Source organism: Rhinoraja longicauda, chromosome 7 (genome assembly GCF_053455715.1).
Source record: "Rhinoraja longicauda isolate Sanriku21f chromosome 7, sRhiLon1.1, whole genome shotgun sequence".
Classification (NCBI taxonomy): domain Eukaryota; kingdom Metazoa; phylum Chordata; class Chondrichthyes; order Rajiformes; family Arhynchobatidae; genus Rhinoraja; species Rhinoraja longicauda.
The window spans coordinates 5,264,678-5,288,386 of NC_135959.1; the positions used below are offsets into that span (position 1 = coordinate 5,264,678).

Here is a 23,709-nt window from a genome sequence, read left to right on the forward strand (position 1 = left end):
AGGTCAGTGTGGGAATGGGAGGGGGAGTTAAAGTGTTTAGCAACCGGGAGATCAGGTTGGTTAAGACGGACTGAGCGGAGGTGTTCAGCGAAACGATCGCCGAGCTGCGCTTGGTCTCGCCGATATTTAAGCGTCCATACCTGGAACTGCGGATACAGTAGATGAGGTTGGAGGATGTGCAAGTGAACCTCTGCCTCACCTGAAAAGACTGTCGGGGTCCTTGGACGGAGTTGCGGGGGGTGGTATAGGGACAGGTGTTGAGAGGGGGTGGTTTGGGTGGGGAGGGATGAGTTGACCAGGGGAGTCGCAGAGTGAACGGTCTCTGCGGAAAGTGGAAAGAGGTGGAGACGAGAAGGAATCGCCAGTGGTGGCATTCCATTGGAGGTGGCGAAAATGACGGAGGATTATGCGCTGACTGCGTGCGACGGCTGATGGGGTGGAAGGGGAGGACTAGGGGGACTCTGTCCCCGTTTCAACTGGGGGGAGGGGGTGCAAGAGCGGAGCTGCGGGATATCGAGAAGACCCTAGTGAGGGCCGTATCCACGATGGAAGAGGGGAACCCCCGCGTTCCCTGCAGTTCTTTGCTTTTAATGTAATACCGCATCTGGAGTACTGTGTGCAGTTTTGGTCTCCAAATTTGAGGAAGGATATTCTTGCTATTGAGGGCGTGCAGCGTAGGTTCACCAGGTTAATTCCCGGAATGGCGGGACTGTCATATGTTGAAAGACTGGAGCGGCTAGGCTTGTGTACACTGGAATTTAGAAGGATGAGAGGGGATCTTATCGAAACGTATAAGATTATTAAGGGGTTGGACACGTTAGAGGCAGGAAAAATGTTCCCAATGTTGGGGGAGTCCAGAACAAGGGGCCACAGTTTAAGAATAAGGGGCAGGCCATTTAGAACGGAGATGAGGAAAAACATTTTCAGTCAGAGAGTTGTAAATCTGTGGAATTCACTGCCTCAGAAGGCAGTGGAGGCCAATTCTCTGGATGCATTCAAGAGAGAGCTAGATAGAGCTCTTAAGGATAGCGGAGTCACGGGGTATGGGGAGAAGGCAGGAACGGGGTACTGATTGAGAATGATCAGCCATGATCACATTGAATGGCGGTGCTGGCTCGAAGGGCCGAATGGCCTACTCCTGCACCTATTGTCTATTGTCTATTGTCTAAACATCGAAGCTCTACAGCAGTTCCAGAGATGGACACTTGAGGGCAGAAGTGTAACAGTCTTGAGGTGCAGTTGATGCGAGGGTCAGGGTGGGAGGCTGCCTGTTTAAAATGGAGTGCGATTTCCTTTCACTCGATGGAAGGAGATACAGATTGAAATAACCTTGGATGGTTTAGCTGGGAATTACCCCTGTCAATGCTGGCCTGCTAAGTACATTCGCCTGAAAGTGGAGAAGACAGAGATTTATTTCTGGAAGATCATTCAATTGAAGGCTGTGGGAATCGGAACAGAAGAGTTGTAGAGACTTTTGAGACATAATCTTTGTCTTATTTTCTTTTGTTCTTCTGCTGGCTGCATTACAGAGTCAATAGAGCACAGAAATAGGACCTTAGCCCAACTTGTCCATCCCAACTGAGATTCCTATCTAATCTAGTAGCAGAGAGTCAGAAGATAGACACAAAAAGACTCCTCAGACCGCAGTGACAATAATACACTGAACTAAACCGCAGAGATCCTGCCTGGCGTTGTTATTCCGGCACATTGTGTTTTAGTTTAGGAAGAAGCCTATCCATACTTTTCAATCCTATTAATTTCCTTTAACGTAACAAATCGAGTGATTTGTGGCCTCCATAGATCATAATTTCATTGTCCTAGGAAGGAACTGCAGATGCTGGTTTAAATCGCAGATAGACGCAAAATGCTGGAGTAACTCAGCGAGACAGGTAGCATCTCTGGAGAGAAGGAATGGACGACGTTTCGGATCGAGACCCTTCTTCAGACTCGTTCCTTCTCTCCAGAGATGCTGCCTGACCCGCTGAGTTACTCCAGCATTTTGTGTCAATAGACAATAGACGCAGGAGTAGGCCATTCGGCCCTTCGAGCCAACACCGCCATTCAATGTGATAGAAACATAGAAACATAGAAAATAGGTGCAGGAGTAGGCCATTCGGCCCTTCGAGCCTGCACCGCCATTCAATATGATCATGGCTGATCATCCAGCTCAGTAGCCTGTACCTGCCTTCTCTCCATACCCCCTGATCCCTTTAGCAAAAAGGGCCACATCTAACTCCCTCTTAAATATAGCCAATGAACTGGCCTCAACTACCTTCTGTGGCAGAGAATTCCACAGACTCACCACTCTCTGTGTGAAGAAATGTTTTCTCATCTCGGTCCTAAAAGACTTCCCCCTTATCCTTAAGCTGTGACCCCTGGTTCTGGACTCCCCCAACATCGGGAACAATCTTCCCGCATCTAGCCTCTCCAACTCCTTAAGAATTTTATATGTTTCTATAAGATCCCCTATCAGTCTTCTAAATTCCAGCGAGTACAAGCCCAGTCTATCCAGTCTTTCCTCATATGCAAGTCCCGCCATCCCAGGGATTAATCTGGTGAACCTTCTCTGTACTCCCTCTAAGGCAAGAACGTCTTTCCTCAGGTTAGGAGACCAAAACTGCACACAATACTCCAGGTGCGGTCTCACCAAGGCCCTGTACAACTGCAGCAGAACCTCCCTGCTCCTAAACTCAAATCCTCTTGCTATGAATGCCAACGTACCATTCGCTTTCTTCACTGCCTGCTGCACCTGCATGCTTGCTTTCAATGACTGGTGCACCATGACACCCAGGTCACGTTGCATCTCCCCTTCTTCCAATCGGTCACCATTCAGGTAATACTCTGCTTTCCTGTTCTTGCCGCCAAAGTGGATAACCTCACATTTATCCACATTATATTGCATCTGCCATGCATTTGCCCACTCTCCTAATCTATCCAAGTCACTCTGCAGCCTCCTAGCATCCTCCTCGCAGCTAACACTGCCACCCAGCTTCGTGTCATCCGCAAACTTAGAGATGTTGCATTCAATTCCCTCGTCCAAATCATTAATATACACTGTAAATAACTGGGGTCCCAGCACTGAGCCTTGCGGTACCCCACTAGTCACTGCCTGCCATTCCGAAAAGGACCCGTTTATTCCTACTCTTTGCTTCCTGTCCGCCAACCAATTTTCTATCCACCTCAAAACTGAACCCTCAATACCGTGTGCTTTAAGTTTGTACACCAATCTCCTATGTGGGACCTTGTCGAAGGCCTTCTGAAAGTCCAGATATAACACATCGACTGGTTCTCCCTTATCCACTCTACTAGTTACATCCTCGAAAAATTCTATAAGATTCGTCAGACATGATTTGCCTTTGGTAAATCCATGCTGACTTTGTCCGATGATTTCACCACTTTCCAAATGTGATGCTATCACATCTTTAATAACTGACTCTAGTATTTTCCCCACTACCGATGTTAGGCTAACTGGTCTATAATTCCCCGTTTTCTCTCTCCCTCCCTTTTTAAAAAGTGGGGTTACATTAGCTACCCTCCAGTCCTCAGGAACTACTCCAGAATCTAAAGAGTTTTGAAAAATTATCACTAATGCATCCACTATTTCTGAGGCTACTTCCTTAAGCACTCTGGGATGCAGCCTATCTGCCCTGGGGATTTATCTGCCTTTAATCCATTTAATTTACCTAACACCACTTCCCGACTAACCTGGATTTCCCTCAGTTCCTCCATCTCATTAGACCACCGGTCCCCGACTATTTCCGGCAGACTGTTTATGTCTTCCTTAGTGAAGACAGAACCAAAGTATTTGTTCAATTGGTCTGCCATCTCCTTGTTCCCTATGATCAATTCACCTGTTTCCGACTGCAAGGGACCTACATTTGCCTTAACTAATCTTTTTCTCTTGACATATCTATAAAAGCTTTTGCAGTCTGTTTTTATGTTCCTTGCCAGGTTTCCCCTCATAGTCTATTTTCCCTTTCCTAATTAAGCCCTTTGTCCTCCTCTGCTGGACTCTGAATTTCTCCCAGTCCTCTGGTATGCTACTTTTTCTGGCTAATCTGTATGCTTCATCTTTTGTTTTATGGCTGTGTTTTGTTTTGTGATCATGGCTGATCATTCACAATCAGTACCCCGTTCCTGCCTTCTCCCCATACCCCCTGACTCCGCTATCCTTAAGAGCTCTATCCAGCTCTCTCTTGAATGCATTCAGAGAATTGGCCTCCACTGCCTTCTGAGGCAGAGAATTCCACAGATTCACAACTCTCTGACTGAAAAAGTTTTTCCTCATCTCAGTTCTAAATGGCCTACCCCTTATTCTTAAACTGTGGCCCCTTGTTCTGGACTCCCCCAACATTGGGAACATGTTTCCTGCCTCTAACGTGTCCAACCCCTTAATAATCTTATACGTTTCGATAAGATCCCCTCTCATCCTTCTAAATTCCAGTGTATACAAGCCTAGCCGCTCCAGTATTTCAACATATGACAGTCCCGCCATTCCGGGAATTAACCTAGTAAACCTACGCTGCACGCCCTCAATAGCAAGAATATCCTTCCTCAAATTTGGAGACACAGTACTCCAGGTGCGGTCTCACTAGTTGCCTGATAGCGGCTGGGAAGAAACTGTTCCCTGAATCCGGAGGTGTGCGTTTCCACACTTCTCACATGTGCGTGCTTCAAACCAGCATTACCACTGGAAAGTCATAACTTCCCCCAGGTGAAGACCATATTGCCATGAATTGTACATCGTGCAGGTCACAATGCAAATAAGCATCATTGTTTATTATTCCGGTCTATACGTGGGCTTTATAACGATGGGACCCGTGTCACGCCAGCTGTGCCAGCCCCAAGAGCTCTCTGTCTTTGGCGGGGATTCAGCAGATGGAGACACAATGGGGCTCCCTGGTACCAGCTGGGGCGGAAGGTATGTGTGTGCAACACATTGGACGTGCTGCGCGCGGTGGGGAAGCCTGCCTTTACGCACAACACCATGCACCCTACGCCAGTGCCGAAGAGAAGAGGGAACAAGTTACACGGAACCATGTGGAGGAATAGGAGTGACTGATCAGAATAGAATAGAATAGAATAGAATAGGAGCAGCTGCTATCAGGCAACTGAACCATCCTACTGCAACCAGAGAACCTAAACTACAATCTACCTCATCAGGCACCCTTGATGCTATGAGGTTGCAGGGTGACTTGGACAGGTTGTGTGAGTGGGCGGATGCATGGCAGATGAAATTTAATGTGGATAAGTGTGAGGCTATCCACTTTGGTGGTAAGAATAGGAAGGCAGATTATTATCTGAATGGTGTCAAGTTAGGAAAAGGGGACGTACAACGAGATCTGGGTTTCCTAGTGCATCAGTCACTGAAAGGAGGCATGCAGGTACAGCAGGCAGTGAAGAAAGCCAATGGAATGTTGGCCTTCATAACAAGAGGAGTTGAGTATAGGAGCAAAGAGGTCCTTCTGCAGTTGTACAGGGCCCTAGTGAGACCGCACCTGGAGTACTGTGTGCAGTTTTGGTCTCCAAATTTGAGGAAGGATATTCTTGCTATTGAGGGCATGCAGCGTAGGTTTACTAGGTTAATTCCCGGAATGGCGGGACTGTCATATGTTGAAAGACTGGAGCGACTAGGCTTGTATACACTGGAATTTAGAAGGATGAGAGGGGATCTTATCGAAACGTATAAGATTATTAAGGGGTTGGACACGTTAGAAGCAGGAAACATGTTTCCAATGTTGGGGGAGTCCAGAACCTGGGGCCACAGTTTAAGAATAAGGGGTAGGCCATTTAGAATGGAGATGAGGAAAAACATTTTCAGTCAGAGAGTTGTGAATCTGTGGAATTCTCTGCCTCAGAAGGCAGTGGAAGCCAATTCTCTGAATGCATTTAAGAGAGAGCTAGATAGAGCTCTTAAGGATAGCGGAGTCAGGGGGTATGGGGAGAAGGCAGGAACAGGGTACTGATTGAGAATGATCAGCCATGATCACATTGAATGGCGGTGCTGGCTCAAAGGGCCGAATGGCCTACTCCTGCACCTATTGTCTATTGTCTATTGGACTATCTTTGATCGAACTTTGCTTGCACTCAACGTTATCCCCTTATCATGTATGTATGCTCTATAAATGGCTTGATTGTAATCATCTATTGCCTTTCCGCTGGCTGGTTAGCACGCGACAAAAGCTTTTCACTGTACTTTGGTACACGTGACAATAAACTATACTGAACTGAACTGAAGGGTGAATGCATAGAACCTTTTACCCAGAGTTGTGTAATCAAGAATCAGGGGATATAGGTTCAAAGTGATGGGGGAAACATTTAATGGGAACCCGAGGGACAACTTTTTCACACAAAGGGCGGTGTGTATATGGAGTGAGCTGCCAGACGAGGTAGTTGAGGCAGGGACTATCACAACATTTAAATGACATTTGCACAAGTACATGGATAGGACAGGTTTGGAGGGATATGGGCCAAAGGCAGGCAGCTGGGACTAGTTTTGATGGGACGCGTTGGTCAGCGTGGGCAAGTTAAGCCAATGTCCTGTTTCCATTCTGGATGACTCCAAGATTGGTGTTGGATTGTTGTCACGTGCACTTGTGTGTTAACCAGGCATGTCATTCAATGCACACAGAATAGACGCAAGGAACAGCGGTTGCTGGTTTTATAAAGAAAACACATAGTGCTGGAGTAACTCAGCGGGTCAGGCAGCATTTGTGAAAGACGTGAAAAGGTGACATTTCCGGAAGGGTCCTGACCCAAAACGTCACCTATCCGTGTTTTCCAGTGATGCTGCCGGACCTGCTGAGTTACTCCAGCACTTTATGTCTTTTTTTAATACATGAGAACAGCAGGTAGTGCAAATAGAGACAGGAAACGGAGTGAAGAATACAGTGTTAAAGCTGCAGAGAAAGAGCAGAGAAAACAAAAGTGCGAGGGGTGCAACGAGGTAGGTTGGAAGATTGGGAATACACCCTAGCTTCGGAGCGGTCTATACAATAGTTTGATGACAGCAGGAAAGAAGTTGTTCTTGAACCTGGTGGTACGTGCTTTCCAGCTTTTGTATCTTCTGCCCGACAGAAACGGGAAACTGGGGAGTGAGTGGTCCTTGATTAAGTTGGCTGCTTTAGTTTACTTTGGTTTAGAGATACAGCGCGGATACAACGCGGAAACAGGCCCTTCGGCCCACCGAGTCCGCGCCGACCAGTGATCCCCTCACACTAACGTTATCCTGCCATCTTGGGCCAATTTTACCAAGCCAATTACCCTACAAACCTGCACGTCTTTGGAGTGTGGGAGGAAACCGGAGCACCCGGAGAAAATCCACGCAGATCACGGGGAGAACGTACAAACTCCGTACAGACAACATCTGTAGTCAGGATCGATCCCGGGTCCCTGGCGCTTTAAGGCAGCAACTCTGCCGCCCTGAGGCAGCGTGAGGTATCAATCTGGGGAGTGGTCCCGACCCGAAGCGTTACTTATCCATGTTCTCCAGAAATGCCGCGTTACTCCGGCACTTTATGTCCCTTTGTGTAAACCAGCATCTGCAGTTCCTTGTTTAATTTAGTTTCGGGATACAGCGTGGAAAGAGCCCCTTCGGCCCACTGAGTCCATGCCAACCACCAATCACCTGTATACTAGTTCTATGCTACTCAATAGGGACAATTAACCTACAAAACCTGCAAGACTTCAGAATGTGGCAGGAAACTGGAGCATCCGGAGAAAACGCATGCAGGGTTAGAGGGAGAACGTAAAAACTGAGGATCTGTGGTTGGGATGGAATGCTGGCCTCAGGTAAGGCAGCAACTCATCCACTGTGATATTCCGCCGCCCTTTCTATGGGGTGAGGTATAGATGGGCACGGAGGAACTGCAGGTGCTGGTTTATACCGAAGACTTGACACAAAATGCTGGAATAACTCAGCGGGCCAGGCAGCATCTCCGGAGAGAAGGAATGGGTGACGTTTCCGGTTGACGTCCTGCTGGGATTTGTTCTGAGAGCTGGCATAGATTGGATGGGCCGAATGGCCTCCTGTGCCGCTCGAAAGATGAGAAAGAGCGAAAACCATTCCAGACTCTCCGCACAGCAAAAATATGCTGCGTTTAAAATGTGCCATTAACACAATAAAATAGCCCAAGGTGTTTCACAGCGAGTTGGCAGAGCAAATTTGATATTGGGCTCAGTATGAAATGTTAGGTCAGGAACCTAATAATGGTGTTACAAGAGGCTACACCTGCTGGAATCTGCAGCAAAAAACAAACTGCTGGATGAATTCAGTGCGTCAGGCTGCATCCGTGGTGGGAAATGTATGTATAGTGGAGGGACATGTATCGTGGATGGGTTGAGACCCTTCATTTGGGGGGGGGGGGTTAGGGTTGCCAACTGTCCCGTATTAGCCGGGACATCCCGTATTTTGGGCTAAATTGGTTTGTCCCGTTTGGGACTGCCCTTGTCCTGTATTAGGCCCGGACGGCGCTGTAGGCCCAGACAGTGTAGGCCCGGACACTGTAGGCCCGGACACTGTAGGCCAGGACACTGTAGGCCCGGACACCGTAGGCCCAGGGAGGGGGTGGTGGTGGGGGGAATTAGTGAAACCATTCCAGAAAGGGTGGTAGCTATATGGAAGATGAGGCGGGTAATATCAAAACGTTTAGGAGACATTTGGGGAAAATTAGGATAGGTTTCGAGGGACATGGGCCATGCGCAGACAAATGAGACGCATGTTGTTGGATTGGGCAAGTTGCTGATGGCGCATGTTGTTGGATTGGGCAAGTTGGGCCGAAGGGCCTGTTTCCACGCTGCAAGGCTCGCTGGAGTGCCGCAAGGCTCGATGTTGGGCCGCAACTATTTACCATATATATTAATGATTTGGAGGAAGGAATTAGAAGTAACACTAGCAAGTTTGCAGATGACACAAAGCTGGGTGGCAGTGTGAACTGCGAAGAGGATGTTAGGAGGTTGCAGGGTGACCTGGACAGGTTGAGTGAGTGGCAGATGCAGTATAATGTAGATAAATGTGAGGTTATCCACTTTGGAGTCAAAAAATTATTATCTCAATGGTTTTAGGTTAGGTAAGGGGGAAGTGCAACGAGACCTTAGTGTCCTTGTACACCAGTCACTGAAAGTCGGCGTGCAGGTACAGCGGGCAGTGAAGAAAGCTAATGGCATGTTGGCCTTCATAACGAGAGGATTTCAGTATAGGAGTAAAGAGGTTCTTCTGCAGTTGTGTAGGGCCCTGGTAAGACCACATCTGGAGTATTGTGTACAGTTTTGATCTCCTAATTTGAGGAAGGACATCCTTGTAATTGAGGCAGTGCAGCGTAACCTCACGAGATTGATCCCTGGGATGGCGAGACTGTCATATGAAGAAAGATTGAAAAGATTAGGCTTGTATTCACTGGAGTTTAGAAGGATGAGAGGGGATCTTCAACAGTTCAACAGAGCTTTATTTGTCATTCGGTACCAAGGTACCGAACGAAACTACATAGCAGTCACACACAAAAAAGAACACAAGACACATGACCCCAACACAAACGTCCATCACAGTGACTCCAAACACCCACTCACTGTGATGGAGGCAACAAAACTTCCACTCTCTTCCCCACGGACAGACAGCTCGTCCCCGACCGACCCGCACAGTCCCCGCAAGGGGATGGAAGTCCCCGCGGCCGAGTCGCACCGGGCGCTGAGACGTCTCGCGGCCGAACCGGGCGATGGAAGGCCCCGCGACCGAGCCGTGCGCAGCTAAGTCCCGCGGCCGAGCCGCACCGGGCGATGTTAGGCCCCGCGGCCGAGCCGCACCGGGCGATGGAAGGCCCCGCGGCCAAGCCGCACCGGGCGATGTTAAGTCCAGCGGCCGAGCCGCACCAGCGATGAAAAGTCCCGCGGCCAAGCCGCGCCGGGCGATGTTAGGCCCCGCGGCCCGGGCACTGTTAAGTCCAGCGGCCGAGCCGCACCAGCGATGTTAGGCCCGGCGGCCGAGCCGCACCGGGCACTGTTAAGTCCAGCGGCCGAGCCGCACCAGTGATGTTAGGCCCCGCGGCCGAGCCGCACCGGGCACTGTTAAGTCCAGCGGCCGAGACATAGAGACATATAAAATTATAAAAGGACTGGACAAGCTAAATGCAGGAAAAATGTTCCCAATGTTGGGGGAGTCTAGAATCAGGGCCCACAGTCTTAGAATAAAGGGGAGGCCATTTAAAACTGAGGTGAGAAGAAAGAGTTGTGATTTTGTGGAATTCTCTGCCACAGAGGGCAGTGGAGGCCAAATCACGGGATGAATTTAAGAGAGAGTTAGATAGAGCTCTTTGGGCTAGTGGAATCAAGGGATATGGGGAGAAGTTGGGCACGGGGTACTGATTGTGGATGATCAGCCATGATCACAATGAATGGCGGTGCTGGCTCGAAGGGCTGAATGGCCTCCTCCTGCACCCATTTTCTATGTTTCTATGTCTCTACGACTCCATAATGGGTTGATGCAAGTCAGGGGAGTTGTTTGACAGACAAGTGGTGGGACGAAGGGCTGAGATTAAAAAGACAAAGTGTGAGACAAAAGGGTTGAAGATTTGTGAACTTTTAAGCGAATGGTCAGAATGTAGATGGAAGGGGAAGGGAGAAATAGCTGTGAAAAGACTGATTATCTAAAATAGTTGTTGAATACTTGTACAGGAGATGCCTGCCTAGTTTTATTTATGCTTGCATCATTTTTGGGACTTGGACCCCTAAAATGTCTGTGCTACCACCCACTGATACACAACTGAAGAATGGTTAGTTTAGTTTAGTTTAGAGACACTGGGCGGAAACAGGCCCTTCGGCCTCTGAGTCCGTGCTGACCAGCGATCACCCCTTATACTTGTTCTATTCGACACACTCGGGATAATTTTGCCAAAGCCAATTAACCTACAGACCCTTTGGAGTATGGGGCAAAACCGGAGCACCTGGAGAAAACCCACATGGTCACGGAGAGAAGGTGCAAACTCCAGACAAACAGCACCCGAGGTCAGGATTGAACCCGGGTCTCTGGCGCTGTGACGCAGCAGCTGCACCACCCTGTGCCACCCTGAGAAGCTTTTAGTCGTGTGCCATCCGGTCAGCAACAAGTCTACACATGATTACAATCACAGTGTACAGTGTCTGAAGAATGGCCTCGACCCGAAACGTCACCCGTCCCTTCTCTCCAGAGATGCTGCTCGTCCCGGCTGAGTTACTCCAGCATTTTGTGTCTACCTTCGATTTAAACCGGCATCTGCAGTTCTTTCCTACACACAGTGTACAGATACAGGACAAAGGGAAAACGCATACCTACATACATACATATATACATACATACATACTCGGCTTGTACTCGCTGGAATTTAGAAGATTGAGGGGGGATCTTATAGAAACTTACAAAATTCTTAAGGGGTTGGACAGGCTAGATGCAGGAAGATTGTTCCCGATGTTGGGGAAGTCCAGAACAAGGGGTCACAGTTTAAGGATAAGGGGGAAGTCTTTTAGGACCGAGATGAGAACGTTTTTTTTCACACAGAGAGTGGTGAATCTGTGGAATTCTCTGCCACAGAAGGTAGTTGAGGCCAGTTCATTGGCTATGTTTAAGAGGGAGTTAGATGTGGCCCTTGTGGCTAAAGGGATCAGGGGGTATGGAGAGAAGGCAGGTACGGGATACTGAGTTGGATGATCAGCCATGATCATATTGAATGGCAGTGCAGGCTCGAAGGGCCGAATGGCCGACTCCTGCACCTATTTTCTCTGTTTTTATGTTTCTACAGGTTCAGGAGCAGTCAGAAGAAGGATCCCTTTCTTTAGTGGGAGATAAAGTCTGATAAAAGATAGTCCGGGTATCTCCAATGAGGTAGATGGTAGGTCAGGACCATTCTCTAGTTGTCGATAGGATTGTCCAGTTGCCTGCTGACAGCTGGGAGAAACTGTAGGTAGGAACGTTGGATATACACCGACGATCAACACAAAATGCTGGAGTAACTCAGCGGGACAGGCTAGCATCCCTGGAGAGAAGGAGTGGGTGACGTTTCGGATCGGGACCCTTCTTCCGACCGCCCCTGAACCTGGAGGTATGCGTTTTCACACCTCTGTTTGAGTAAAGTTCAAAGACGCAAGGACGCTGGAATCTTGAGCAGAAACGGTAAAGGGGGCTGGTGCAACTCTGTGACCCCGCTGAGTCAATGATTAAAGTTTGATGGAAACATAGGCTATCAGTCGTCGGAAGCACGAGCGTTGAGGCATAGATTTGGGGCACGGTAAACCGTGGGTGGAAATTATCCAAAGAAAACAACAATGTAAAGTCAGACAATTGCGGAGAGCCTCAGCCTCAAACTGATACCTTTCCCGCAGTCGTGCACTATTGGTTGCCACATGCTGGGTTTGAGATTAATCAGATCTGAAACCAAAATAACTGACCACTGTTTGCATCAGAAGCCCAAAGTGCTACGCACCGTATCAGATTTCGTGCTTCTTTATCGGAAAGCAAACTAGTTTTCAAAATATGTATGTGGTGGGAGATTGTTAAAGGAGATAACAAAGTAAGATGGTATGACTGAGTAAGCGGGGAAGTCAAACATACTACAGGAAGTGTAACGCAATGCTGTATTCATGTCTCCGTCTGTTATAACCATATAACCATATAACCATATAACAACTACAGCACGGAAACAGGCCCGTTCGGCCCTACCAGTCCACGCCGACCACTCTCCCTGACCTAGTCTCATCTACCTGCACTCAGACCATAACCCTCTAATCCCCTCTTATCAATATACCTATCCAATTTACTCTTAAATAATAAAATCGAGCCTGCCTCCACCACTTCCACCGGAAGCCCATTCCATACAGCCACCACCCTCTGAGTAAAGAAGTTACCCCTCATGTTACCCCTAAACTTTTGTCCTCAATTCTGAAGCTATGTCCCCTTGTTGGAATCTTCCCCACTCTCAAAGGGAAAAGCCTACCCACGTCAACTCTGTCCGTCCCTCTCAAAATTTTAAAAACCTCTATCAAGTCCCCCCTCAACCTTCTACGCTCCAAAGAATAAAGACCCAACCTGTTCAACCTCTCTCTGTAGCTTAAGTGCTGAAACCCAGGCAACATTCTAGTAAATCTCCTCTGTACCCTCTCCATTTTGTCGACATCCTTCCTATAATTTGGCGACCAGAACTGCACACCATACTCCAGATTCGGCCTCACCAATTGTTAAAGGAGATAACAAAGTAAGATGGTATGACTGAGTAAGCGGGGAAGTCAAACCTACTACAGGAAGTGTAACGCAATGCTGTATTCATGTCTCCGTCTGTTATAACCATATAACCATATAACCATATTTTAACATTACATCCCAATTTTAACATTACATCCCAACTTCTATACTCGATGCTCTGATTTATAAAAGCAAGCATACCAAATGCCTTCTTCACCACCCTATCCACATGAGATTCCACCTTCAGGGAACAATGCACAGTTATTCCCAGATCCCTCTGTTCCACTGCATTCCTCAATTCCCTACCATTTACCCTGTACGTCCTATTTTGATTTGTCCTACCAAAATGCAGCACCTCACACTTATCAGCATTAAACTCCATCTGCCATCTTTCAGCCCACCCTTCCAAAATGCCCAATGCCCAATGCCCAACTACACCATCTATCTTAGTATCATCTGCATATTTACTAATCCAATTTGCCACACCATCATCCAGATCATTAATGTAAATGACAAACAACAGTGGACCCAACACAGATCCTTGGGGTACTCCACTAGACACTGGCCTCCAACCTGACATACAATTGTCAACCATTACCCTCTGGTATCTCCCATTCAGCCATTGTTGAATCCATCTTGCAACCTCACTATTAATACCCAACGATTTAACCTTCTTAATCAACCTTCCATGTGGAACCTTGTCAAATGCCTTACTGAAGTCCATATAGACAACATCCACAGCCTTGCCCTTATCAATTTCCCTGGTAACCTCTTCAAAAAATTCAAGAAGATTAGTCAAACATGACCTTCCAGGCACAAATCCATGTTGACTGTTTCTAATCAGGCCTTGTTTATCCAAATAATTATATATATTGTCCCTAAGTATCTTTTCCATTAATTTTCCCACCACAGACGTCAAACTAACTGGTCTATAATTGCTAGGTTTACTTTTAGAACCTTTTTTAAACAAAGGCACAACATGCGCAATGCGCCAATCTTCCGGCACCATCCCCGTTTCTAATGACGTTTGAAATATTTCCGTCATAGCCCCTGCTATTTCTGCACTAACTTCCCTCAATGTCCTAGGGAATATCCTATCAGGACCTGGAGACTTATCCACTTTTATATTTTTCAAAAGTGTCCGTACCTCCTCTTCTTTAATCCTCATAATTTCCATCACTACTCAAATTTATCAAATTTAGTCAAATTTAGTCATTCAAACCAGGAAAATCAGGCAAATCCTACCTACAACCGAAAGGACCTTCTGATCATCGGATTCCAGTGCAATCGGGACCTTGTGCGCGAATTTCCACACCCGCGAAATATACCGGAAGAGATTGCCAGGACACCGGGCGCTCCGTGGATAGTTGTCGGCGCGAACAGGCGTCGCAGACGGAGGAGAAACAGGAAGCAAAAGCGAGGATGCCGGTCCGGTATACTTGCCAAGCTAAAGAGACAGCCACACAAACCACCGCTACCTAGCATGTTCCTCACCAACGCCAGATCCATCATCAACAAAATGGACGAACTTAAACTACAGATATCAGCAAACAAACTCGTGGAGGACTGTTGCATTCTCTTAGTAACAGAGACATGGCTTCATCCACTTATCCCAGACGGAGCCATTGAGCTAGCCGGGCGCACAGCGTTTCGTTGGGACAGAAACATCGACTCCGGTAAGAGCAAGGGGGGGGGGTTATGCATTTATGTGCACAACAGCTGGTGCACTAATATCCAAACCATAGATAGCCACTGTTCTCCTGATCTGGAGTCCCTAACAGTTAAATGCAGGCCTTTTTACCTTCCTCGCGAATTTACAGGGGTTATAGTAACAGCAGTCTACATCCCACTGAATGCTAACGCTAGCACAGCTTTAGGCTACCTGCTAGGTGCAATAAACTCACAACAGAGCACATATCCAGAAGCAGCCCACATCATAGCCGGGGACTTCAACCATGCAGACCTAAAGTCAGTTCTCCCGAAACTTGAACAACACATAAGATGTGCTACCAGGGGGAAAAACACACTAGACAAGGTTTACTCAAATATTAAGAAGGGGTTCAGGTCAGCACCACTACCACACCTGGGGCAGTCAGATCACCTGTCCATATTCCTAACCCCAGCATACACCCCACTCAGGAGGAAAGCTCCAGTCACCATAAAGACTGTGAAGACATGGCCTGAAGGAGCTTCCTCGCAGCTGCAGGATTGCTTCGAAAGGACCAACTGGGATATTTTTGAGGATCAGGACTTGGAGGAGTACACATCAACTGTACTTTGCTACATCAAAAACTGCGTTGACAATGTCACCGTCGACAAACGCATCCGGTTGTACCCCAATCAAAAACCCTGGATGACAAAGGATGTCAGGTCTCTCCTCAAGGACCGTAACACCGCCTTCAGGTCTAGTGACAGAGCTCTATACAGTGCTGCTAGAACCAACCTGAAGAGAGGCATCAAGGATGCCAAAGCGTCCTACAAGAGGAAGATTGAGGACCACTTTTCCAACAATGACCCACGGCGGGTATGGCAAGGCATCCAGCACATCACCAATTACAAGACCAGCAACCGCACGACTGCCGACGGCGACGCCTCGTTGGCTGAGGAACTTAACTGTTTCTTTGCTCGTTTCGAGGTGAAAGCTACAGTGGCAGACATTACACCCTCTCCAGCACCTGAGAGCAACACCTTCACTGTGCAGGAGTATGACGTTAAGCGAGTGCTCAGAGCAGTGAATCCCAGGAAAGCTGCAGGCCCCGATGGTGTGACGGGCAGAGTGCTGAGGGAATGTGCAGACCAATTATCTGAGGTCTTCACAAAAATCTTCAACCTGTCCCTTTTAAAATCCACCATCCCTCCCTGCCTGAAGTCCGCCATAATCATCCCACTGCCGAAAAAGCCTGTCATCAGCGGTCTTAACGACTACCGTCCGGTAGCACTCACACCGGTCATCACAAAGTGCTTCGAGAGACTGGTCCTGCAGCACATCAAAGCCAGCCTCCCACCCACCTTCGACCCATACCAGTTTGCCTACAGAGCAAATAGGTCTACAGGGGATGCCATCGACACTGCTCTTCACACTGCACTGACCCACCTTGAACACCAGGGGAGCTATGTGAGGATGCTCTTTCTCGACTTCAGCTCTGCCTTTAACACGGTCATCCCGAGCAGACTGGTCACCAAACTTTCCGACCTTGGATTTTCCCTAACCATCTGCAAATGGATCAAGGACTTCCTGACCAACCGCCCCCAGACAGTCAAAATAGGCCCTCACCTCTCCTCCACCATTACACTGAGCACCGGCTCACCACAGGGCTGTGTGTTGAGCCCCATCCTTTACTCCCTCTACACTCACGACTGCGCCCCCACCCATCCCACCAACACCATCATCAAGTTCGCGGATGACACGACTGTGGTTGGACTTATCTCAGAAGGAGATGAGACAGCCTATAGGGATGAAATCCAAAGGCTGGCAGCATGGTGTTCAGTGAACAATCTGGTCCTGAACTCCTCCAAAACAAAGGAACTTATAATTGACTTTAGAAAAACCAGTGGAGATTACGACCCACTCTACATCAATGGGGTCTGCGTGGAAAGGGTACCAGCTTTCAGGTTCCTGGGTACGCACATCGCAGAGGATCTCACCTGGTCTACCAACACCATCACCACAGTAAAGAAGGCACAGCAGAGACTCCACTTCCTGAGGATCCTCAGGAAAACCAACCTGCAGGAGAAGCTCATGTTGTCCTTCTATCGCTGCTCCATCGAGAGTGTGCTGGCATACTGTATAACCACATGGTATGCCAGCTGCTCAGAAAAGGACAGGAAGGCCCTTCAGAGGGTCATCACGACGGCCCAGAAAATCATCGGCTGCTCACTGCCCTCCCTGGAGCACCTGTTCAGCCTGCGCTGCCTCAGTAGAGCAGGCAAAATAATAAAAGATCCATCCCACCCCGGCCACCGTCTGTTTGTTCATCTGCCCTCTGGTCGACGTTTCAGGTCAATCAAATCCCGAACAAACAGACTTAAGAACAGTTTTTACCCCAGGGCCATACGAGAACTGAACACTACCTGTGCACTAGGCAACACCGTTAAAAAATCTTGTACTTAATTTAATTGTATTTATGTATTTATTTGTTTTTGCATTTATTGCATATATGTTTGTACGCACCGTCAGGATTGGCTGTTTTTTAATTTCGTTGTACTCGTTGCAATGACAATAAATGAATATTATTATTATTATTATTATTATTACTTGTTTCGCTTACCTCACATAATTCAATATCCTTCTCCTCGGTGAATACCGAAGAAAAGAAATTGTTTAATATCTCCCCCATTTCTTCCGGCTCAGCACATAGCTGTCTACTCTGACTCTCTAATGGACCAATTTTATCCCTCGCTATCCTTTTGCTATTGACATATCTGTAGAACCCCTTGGGGTTTACTTTTACATTACTTGCCAAAGCAGCCTCGTATCTTTTTTTCGCTTTTCTAATTTCCTTCTTAAGATTCCTTTTACATTCTTTATATTCCTCGAGAACCTCATTTACTCCCTGCCGCTATATTTATTGTATATCTCCCTCTTTTTCCGAACCAAGTGTTCAATTTCCCTGGAAAACCATGGCTCTTTCAAATTATCATTCTTTCCTTTCCACCGAACAGGGACATAAAGACTCTGTACTCTCAAAATTTCACCTTTAAATATCCTCCATTTCTCTATTATATCCTTTTCATAAAATAAAAAGTTCCATTTCACTCCTTTTAAATCCTTTCTCATCTCCTCAAAATTAGCCTTTCTCCAATCCAAAATCTCAACCCTTGGTCCAGATTTGACCTTCTCCATAATTATATTGAAACTAATGGCATTGTGATCACTAGACCCAAAATGCTCCTCAACACATACCTCCGCCACCTGACCCATCTCATTTCCTAACAGGAGGTCCAACACTGCCCCTTCACTGGTAGGTACCTCTACGTATTGCTGCAAAAAACTATCCTGCACACATTTTACAAACTCCAAACCATCCAGCCCTTTAACAGAATGTGATTCCCAGTCTATATATGGAAAAGTGGTGAAGTGTGGTGATGTGGTGATGTGGTGAAGTGTGAATTAGCTGGGACCTGCGTTTATCTTATCTATTCTCCAAGATGCTTGTTTACTGCAGAGCGTTGCAGACGGTAGAACCGCTACCTCACTGCGCAAGACTTTAGACTTTTAGACTTTGGAGGCACAGCGCGGAAACAGGCCATTCGGCCCACCGAGTCTGCGCTGACCAGCAAATGCCCCATACACCAGCACTGTCCGACACACACGAGGGTCAATTTGCAATTTTACCCAAGCAAATTAACCTCTAAACCGAGGAAGGAAAACTGCAGATGCTGGTTTAAATCGAAATGGAAGACACAAAATGCTGGCGTAACTCAGCGGGTCAGGCAGCATCAGTCTGAAGAAGGGTCTCAACCCGAAACGTCACGCATTCCTTCCCTCCAGAGATGCTGCCTGACCCGCTGAGTTACTCCAGCATTTTGTGTCTAACCTCTAAACCTGTACTTCTTTGGAGTGTGGGTGGAAACTGGGCCACGCAGAGAAAACCCACACCGTCACAGGGCAACAAACAAACTCCATACAGACAGCACCCGTGGTCAGGATCGATCCCGGGTCTCTGGTGCTGTATGGCAGCAACTCTACTGCTGCGCCACCGTGCTGCCCCTAACAGAACCCGGTTGGATCCTGACCTTGGGTGCTGTTAGAGTTTACATGTTCTTCCGGTGACCACGTGGGTTTCCTCCCACATCCCAAAGACGTGCGGGTTAGTAGGTTAATTGGCCCTCTATAAACTTGCCCCTTATGAGTAGGGAATGGGTGAGAAGGTTTGGTAACGCGACCTGGGTGTCCTTGTACACCAGTCACTGAAAGTAAGCGTGCAGGTACAGCAGGCAGTGAAGAAAGCTAATGGCACGTTGGCCTTCATAACGAGAGGATTTGAGTACAGGACCAAAGAAGTCCTTCTGCAGTTGTACAGGGCTCTGGTGGGACCACATCTGGAGTATTGTGTGCAGTTTTGGTCTCCTAATTTGAGGAAGGACGTCCTTGCTATTGAGGCAGTGCAGAGTAGGTTCACCAGGTTAATTCCCGGGATGGCGGGACTGTCATATGAGGAAAGATTGGAAAGGCTGAGCTTGTATTCACTGGAGTTTAGAAGGATGAGAAGGGATCTGTTAGAGACGTATAAAATCATAAAAGGACTGGACAAACTTGATGCAGGAAAAATGTTCCCAATGTTGGGGGAGACCAGAACTAGGGGCCACAGTCTAAGAATAAAGGGGAGGCCATTTAAAACTGAGGTGGGAAGAAACCTTTTCACCCAGAGAGTTGTGAATTTGTGGAATTCTCTGCCACAGGGGGCAGTGGAGGCCAATTCACTGGATGAATTTAAAAGAGAGCTAGATAGAGCTCTAGGGGCTAGTGGAATCAAGGGATATGGGGAGAAGGCAGGCACGGGTTACTGATTGTAGATGATCAGTCATGATCACAATGAATGGCGGTGCTGGCTCAAAAGGCCAAATGGCCTCCTCCTGCACCTATTTTCTATGTTTCTATGTTTCTAGAACTAGTGTGAATGGGTGATCACTGGTCGACGTGGGCTCGGTGGGCTGAAGTGCCTGTTTCCATGCGGTATCTTTAAACTAAACTAAACTAAATTAAACTAAAGCAAACATAACTTTCTTATGGTATTGAGTGTGGTTCAGATTGTCTTGAGTTGCAGTCCTTTGTGGGTGAAAAGAAACGAAAGACATGTATATCTGACTAATCTGTAAAGACAATCACACTGCAGCACAGAAACAGGCCTTTCGGCCCAGCTAGTCCATGCCAACCAGGAAATCCCATCTAAGCTAGTCCCATTTGCTGCATTTGGCTCATAACCTTTCCAATCTATGTACAAGCCCAAATATCTTTTAAATGCTATTATTGTCCCTGCCTCAACTACTCCCTCTGAGAGCTTGTTCCAAATACCCTCTGGTGGCACGGTGGTGCAGCGCGAGAACTGCTGCCTTACAGCCCCAGAGACCCGGGTTCCATCCCGACCACAGGTGCTGTCTGTACAGAGTTTGTACGTTCTCCCCGTGATCTGCGTGGGTTTTCTCTTGGAGCTCCGGTTTCCGCCCACACTCCGAAGATGTACAGGTTGGTAGGTTAGTTGGCGTAGGATAATGTTAGTGTGCAGGGATCACTGATCAGCGCGGACTCGGTGAGCTGAAGGGCCTGTTTCCACGCTGTTTCTCTGAACTAAACCTGGGAGCCGGTGAGAATGGAGGGGGGGGGGGGGGGGGAGGGGGAGGGGTGGAGAAGGAAGAGAAGAGGGACTATTTTGAATACATTTGTAACTTTGTTGGGGCCCTTTATGTGGCGGCTTTTTGCCTACTTGTGTGCTGTCTGCAAAACTCTACCAAGTACTCATGACAATAAAGTATCGAGCAATCAATCAATCAATCAATCAGATAAAATGAACAAAACCTGCATTGGTTTGACTGGAACGAGAGCAGTGGTATTCTAAGCAGAGGTCAGACATCATAACAGTTTCTAACCACGTTTACATGTCTTCCTTTTGTGTGTTTTGATTAATCTCGGTTTCTTCTGCAATTTTTATATCAGTCTTGGATTGATGGCGGATTGACCAACAGACTTCCGATCTTGCCTGGTAGAAGGACATTGACTGTGTCGCCCTTCAGCGGCAAATTGGACATCTGCCCTCAAGATAATGACCAAGACAATTTATACATCACCATTGCAAAGCAAGATTTCATCGTGAGTACTGGAATGTTGGGATTTACGAGGATGTTGCCAGGACTTGAGGGTCTGAGCTACAGGGGGAGGTTGAGCAGGCTGGGTCTCTATTCCTTGGAGCGCAGGAGGATGAGGGGTGGTCTTATAGAGGTGTATAAAATCACGAGGAATAGATCGAGTAGACGCACAGAGTCTCTTGCCCAGAGTAGGGGAATCAAGGACCAGATGATATAGGTTTAAGGTGAAAGGGAAAAGATTTAATAGGAATCTGAAGGGTAACTTTTTCACACAAAGAGTGGTGGATGTATGGAACAAGCTGCCAGAGGAGGTAGTTGAGGCAGGGACTATCCCAACATTTAAGAAACAATTAGACAGGTACATGGATGTGGTTTGGAGGGATATGGACCAAATGCATGTAGGTGGAACTGGTGTAGCTGGGATATGTTGGCCGGTGTGGGCAAGTTGGGCCGAAGGACTTGTTTCCACGCTGTATCACTCTATGGCTCTACTGTTCAGAGTGAATTCACTGCTCAGATACTCAAGAAAAAGAAAGGTTTCCTTATCTCAAATGTTGATGTAAGTATTTTATGCGGTTCAAATGCATGAATCTCTATACCATGTGGTTATTTTTTAAGAAGGTCATATCCACCAACACAACTGCACATTTGCTGCAGTTATGCCAGACAGTTGTCTAGATTCTGAGCTGGGTTCTGATTTAACATAGGACATAGAACCAACAGTACAGCACAGGAATCGGCCCTTCGGCCCACAATGTACGTGGCGAGCATAATGCCAAAATAAACTAATCACAATCACAATCAAGCACGATCATACTGTATGAGCCAAGTATGTTTTGCAACATACGAGGAATGTCATTTGCCGTACAGTCATAACAATAAAAAGCAATAAAAGCATGAAATGCAGTCATGCATTTCAACATGAACATCCCCCACAGTGACTCCTCCACATTCCTCACTGTGATGGAAGGCGAAAAAAAGTCCAATCTCTCCCTCCTTTGTCCTCCAGCGGTCGGGAGCCTCTAACCTTCCGTTGACGGGATGACCTTGACTCCCGTAGCCGGCAGCGGGTTTTCCTCGTCGGGGCGATCAAGCTCCTGCATCGGGGGGGGGGGGGGGAGTCTCGGTTCCCCCGCTCCGGGCGATCTACCCTGGGTCAGGGCTTGTCGAACGTCGTGCAGCTTTTGCAGCTCCCGACCGGTCTCAACCCAGGACTGAGAGCTCCGCGATGTTAAAGTCCGCAGGCCGCGTTGGAGCGTCGATCTAGGCAAGGGATCGCAGGCTCACATGGTAAGTCCAAGGCCCCGCAGTGAGGCTCAAAGTCAGTCCCAGACAAGGCCGCCAGCTCCACGATGTTAGGCCGCAGAGCGACCGGAGATACGATCCGGAAAACAATCGCATCTCCGGCAAGATAAGAGATCGAAAAAAAATCTCCCACGATCCCCGCCCCCCCCCCAGCCACCACATAAAACAAACCAGAGAACATTAACACAAACTTTTAAAACTTACCAAAAATAACAAAAAAAAGTTTGAAAAGACAGACAGACTGTCGGCGAGGCAGCCATCGTGCGGCGCCCCCTGGTGGTATCCCCGGTGTAATCTCTGAGAGATGAAAGGAACGGCAGATGCTGGAATCTTGGGTAAAGCACTAAGTGCTGGAGTAACCTAGCAGGTCAGGCAGCATTCCTGGAAAACATGGATTGGCGACATTTTGGGTCTAAGGAAGGGTGCCGACCTAAAACGTCACCCGCCCATGTTCTCCAGAGATGCTGCTTGGCCCACTGAGTTTCTCCAGCACTTTGTGTCTTCTTAAAAAAACAATTGGGGTTGGGTCTTTTATCAGACACCCTTCAGCTCAGAATGGGGCATTTTGGATTTTTCAATCTCAAATTGGTGTCAAAAGAGTTTTGAGGCTTTACAATAGACAATAGGTGCAGGAGTAGGCCATTCGGCCCTTCGAGCCTGCACCGCCATTCAATGTGATCATGGCTGATCATCCACAATCAGTACCCTGTTCCTGCCCTCTCCCCATACCCCCTGACTCCGCTATCATTGAGAGCTCTATCTAGCTCTCTCTTGAAAGCATCCAGAGAATTGGCCTCCACTACCTTCTGAGGCAGAGAATTCCACAGATTTACAACTCTCTGAGTGAAAAAGTTTTTCCTCATCTCCGTTCTAAATGGCCTGCCACTTATTCTTAAACTGTGGCCCCTGGTTTTGAACTCCCCCAACTTTGTGTTGCTCTGTGCTATTTATTAAAACAAAAATTTAAATAAATACATGCACAATGCCCATAATCACTAAGTTATGCAGGTAGGTAGATTAATTGCCCCAAGTGTGCCAGTGGGTGGTGGAATCTGGGGGCAGAAAGTAAAGTGTTTGGGGTGGCATTAGTGTCAACATGGGTACTTGATGGTGGACACGGACTTGGTGGGCCGAAGGGTCTCTTTCCTTGCTGTACAACTCCAATGTTCTTGGAGGTAAAGGCAGCTCCTGAGCCCAAATTCTGAGCAGCTCATCGTAGCTATCAGTAGGATCTCCTCTTGTGTGTCTTGTATAAGATGTTGGCGAGGGCACATTTGGAGCATTGCGTTCAGTTTTGGTCACCCTGTCAAAGGAAAGATGTTGTTAAGCTGGCAAGGGTGCAGAAAAGATTTACAAGGATGTTGCCAGGACTAGAGGGCCTGAGCTATACCGAGAGGTTG

General features: G+C 47.7%; 1 protein-coding gene across 3 annotated transcripts in view; it reads left to right on the top strand.

The window, feature by feature from the left end:
• Positions 1-23,709, top strand: part of pnpla4 (patatin-like phospholipase domain containing 4) — a 54,358-nt gene that overhangs the window by 26,496 nt on the left and 4,153 nt on the right. For all 3 annotated transcript variants that reach the window (XM_078402953.1, XM_078402954.1, XM_078402955.1), the window contains one exon: positions 20,856-21,008. In XM_078402953.1, coding sequence (XP_078259079.1) covers positions 20,856-21,008 — 153 coding nt within the window. The remainder of the gene's footprint in view (positions 1-20,855; positions 21,009-23,709) is intronic.